This window comes from Trichosurus vulpecula, chromosome 8 (genome assembly GCF_011100635.1).
Source record: "Trichosurus vulpecula isolate mTriVul1 chromosome 8, mTriVul1.pri, whole genome shotgun sequence".
Taxonomy (NCBI): domain Eukaryota; kingdom Metazoa; phylum Chordata; class Mammalia; order Diprotodontia; family Phalangeridae; genus Trichosurus; species Trichosurus vulpecula.
In genome coordinates this window covers 91,666,172-91,669,364 of record NC_050580.1, presented here as the reverse complement: position 1 = coordinate 91,669,364, position 3,193 = coordinate 91,666,172, and the positions used below count along the sequence as shown (strand labels likewise).

General features: G+C 40.7%; 1 protein-coding gene across 1 annotated transcript; it reads left to right on the top strand.

Moving 5' to 3' along the window:
• Positions 1–1,114: 1,114 nt before the first annotated feature.
• Positions 1,115–1,723, top strand: LOC118829234 (ATP synthase subunit d, mitochondrial-like). Its single transcript, XM_036736220.1, has one exon. The coding sequence runs from the start codon at positions 1,149–1,151 to the stop codon at positions 1,632–1,634; it is 486 nt and encodes a 161-aa protein (XP_036592115.1). The 5' UTR covers positions 1,115–1,148; the 3' UTR covers positions 1,635–1,723.
• Positions 1,724–3,193: the final 1,470 nt, after the last annotated feature.

Below are 3,193 nucleotides of genomic sequence, written 5' to 3'. Positions count from 1 at the left end.
GTCTCTGGTATTATATCTTTCAAGGAATCTTATGTCATTTTGACATGTGCATGAAAAAACAATCTGGATTAGCATTTTGTTCTTCTGAAATTTATATATACATATACATGTGCATATATGTGTGTATATACATATATTTATATAAACACATAGACATGCATAGACATAATGCACCATGCACACATATATTGCATGTATATGTACACAAACACATGTATATATCATATATGTATATGTTTACACATGCATTGTGTGTTGTACAAATATGTGTATGTACATATATTAAGTATACAGTCAACAAAGAAGAAGTGCAGTGGGATCATGTATTCTCTATATGGCCTCTGCAACATACATTAGCATCTGTTTTGCCCCAGATGGGGGATAGCAGGCGCTTGTAATTAGGACAATCAGTAAGCCAGAAGGAAAATCTTCTAGGGGGGAAACTCAACTTGTATCCAAAATGTGACCATAAGCCAGAGGCTTAGCTTGGTCAGGAACCAGGCTTTGTGGGTGATGAAAATCCAATGTTTTGTTCTTAATGTGTTGTAATATGCTCAGAGTGACCATGCATTTCTACACTCTTTGGAGACTATCATGTTCAATGACTTGTGATAATGAGACCATTACCAAGAAAATATTACTATAAACAAAATGAACCTTTGCTTCTAGGAGAAGCTTGGGGTCACTAAAGGGCATGACCAGATGCAACACATTATAAATCAAGAATTATTCTTAAGAAGCTATGAATAGGAAGTCACCAAAGCACATATAATTGAAAAAGAAAATGGCCTGGTCATGTAGTGAAAGTGAGAGACAACCAATGCATAGCTACATTGGCATTGTGATCCTTGTAATGTCCCAAAGATATAAGGAAAGCTTTCGAGGACCAGTGTGGTGATCTTATGGGAGGACCTAGATAAGAATCACTCAGGATAGGCAGACCCAGAGGGGTTGCAATCTGTATTGGTGTAGAGAGTTCCCACATCAATGAAACCACAGATTTCTCAGAGAATAGGAGACAAATCTGTGGTGCTGAAGAAGTAGTGTTAAACTAGCAGCCAAAGTGGATGTTTCCAGCCAAGGATGTCTTTTAAAAAGACCAAGTGAGGCCCAGAGCTGTGCGCCGCCGGGGTCGGTGAAGTTCCAAGATGGCTGGACGAAAGCTTGCTATGAAAGCCATTGATTGGGCAGCATTTGGGGAGATCATACCTAAAAACCAGAAAGCCATTGCTAATGCCTTGAAATTCCATAATGAATATCTTACGACCAGATTGGCTACCTTGCCTGAGAAGCCACAAGCAATCAACTGGGCTTACTACAAGGAAAACGTGGCCAAGCCTGGCCTTGTGGATGAGTTTGAGAAAAAGTTCAATGAGCTGAAGATTCCTGTGCCAGAAGATAAATTCACTGCCCTAGTGGATGCTGAAGAACAGGAAGATGCAAAACTTGGTGCTGATTTCGTGAAAGCTTCAAATGCTAGGACTGCAGAACTTGAGAAAGAGATGGAAAAGATCAAGAATATAATTCCTTTTGAACAGATGACCATTGAGGATTTGAACCAAGCCTTTCCTCACACCACACTGGACAAGAAGAAGTATCCTTATTGGCCCCACCAGCCAATTGAGAACCTCTAAAATTGGGCCTCAGAGGAAGCCGTGGCCCTCCTGTCACTCGCCCCTGAAAGCTGTAATAAAGCAATTGTACAGTCAAAAAAAAAAAAAAAGACCAAGTGGTAGGCCTCCAAACATTGGTGAAATAATGGACATGATCTTCCTTTGTGACATTTATCTCCCTAAGTCAAGCAGCCTCTGTTCTCTGCCCTCACCTTGCTCAGACCCATCACTGTGGTTATTGGACTTTGCCCATTTTAGGTCCCCCCTGTCTCAGTCTTTTGGGTGGCTTGGGAGACCTCTGAGATAAAAACTCAAGAGTATTTTTGTTGAGTGGTGCTGTTCAGAAGCAGAGTTGTAAGGTAACCAGACAGTCTGTATTCATTGTTTCACATAACAAGGAGTCAGGAGACCACATTCTGTGTGTAATTGAATTTGCCATCTTGGCAAAGAGCTGATGGGAGCCAGCAAACAAAATGTGATTGTCTATAAAGCAAATCCACAGAATGCAGAACAGGCAAAGTGAAGAGCTATTCGCTTGAGGCAATTTGCTTTGTTCCCTAAAACAACAACAAACAATTGAAAGAGATTTGTAATGCTTGAAATGTTCCTTCTTCCACCTAGGTCTCACTTCAGGTTAAGAATTAAGTGTGTGTGTGTGTGTGTGTGTGTGTATGCCCGCACGCATGCACGCACAAAACATATATTTAGCAAAGCATTTGTGGACATGTGGTAGTTTCATTTTGATAATATTAGTGAAATGAGGAAAAGGGAAAGTCAGGTCAATAAGCAGGTGCTGTAAAACTAACATAAAGATGACTTGGAAGGCAAATATGTTCATGGAAATACTCCAAAATAGATTAACAGAAGGGTGCCCACAATTTAGGGCAAGAGCAGGGATCTGCAAACCACTCACAGTGGATGGGGCCATGGCTGCAGAAAGTCTGGTTACAGGGTTTTTAATGAAAGGACACTATGATAAGGCTTAGGCAGCAATAAGAAGGTGAGACCCTTCTTCTGATCATAGGTAGCAAAGCAAGGTGGCCCTTCTGTTCTTTGCTCAAACTTAAAAAGGTTTCTTGCCCTATTGTTAATTAGGGCAACTGTTACATTCCCTTTAAACTAGGGTAATAAGACCATAGATTTAGAGCGGGTGGAGATCTTAGGGACCGTCTATTCCAACTGTCATTTTACAGATGAGAAAATTGAGGCCCAGAGAGGTTAGGAGACTTGCCCCAGGTCACAGTGATAGTGGCAAAGCTTATATTTGAACCCATGCTCTCCTACTGCAGGCTTTTTTCTATTCAAATTCTATGGGCAGAAGAATTAAGGCAAAAGGAAATTACAGCTAAATGGGAAGATGGTTTCTAGGTCATTGTCTTTGGAGAAGCAAATGAAGAATGCAGTAGTATTGGTGTCATGTGACCAAAGGAAAGAAGTAACAGTGTTTTCCAGGATACTTGGTAATATTGTGTGGTGGTGCCTATAAGCATAGGACAAATAATGTCCATGAAGATAATTGCAGGTTATGCACCAGCGTCACTTGAAGAAGATGAAAGAATAGAAGTGCCCTACAAAAGAAA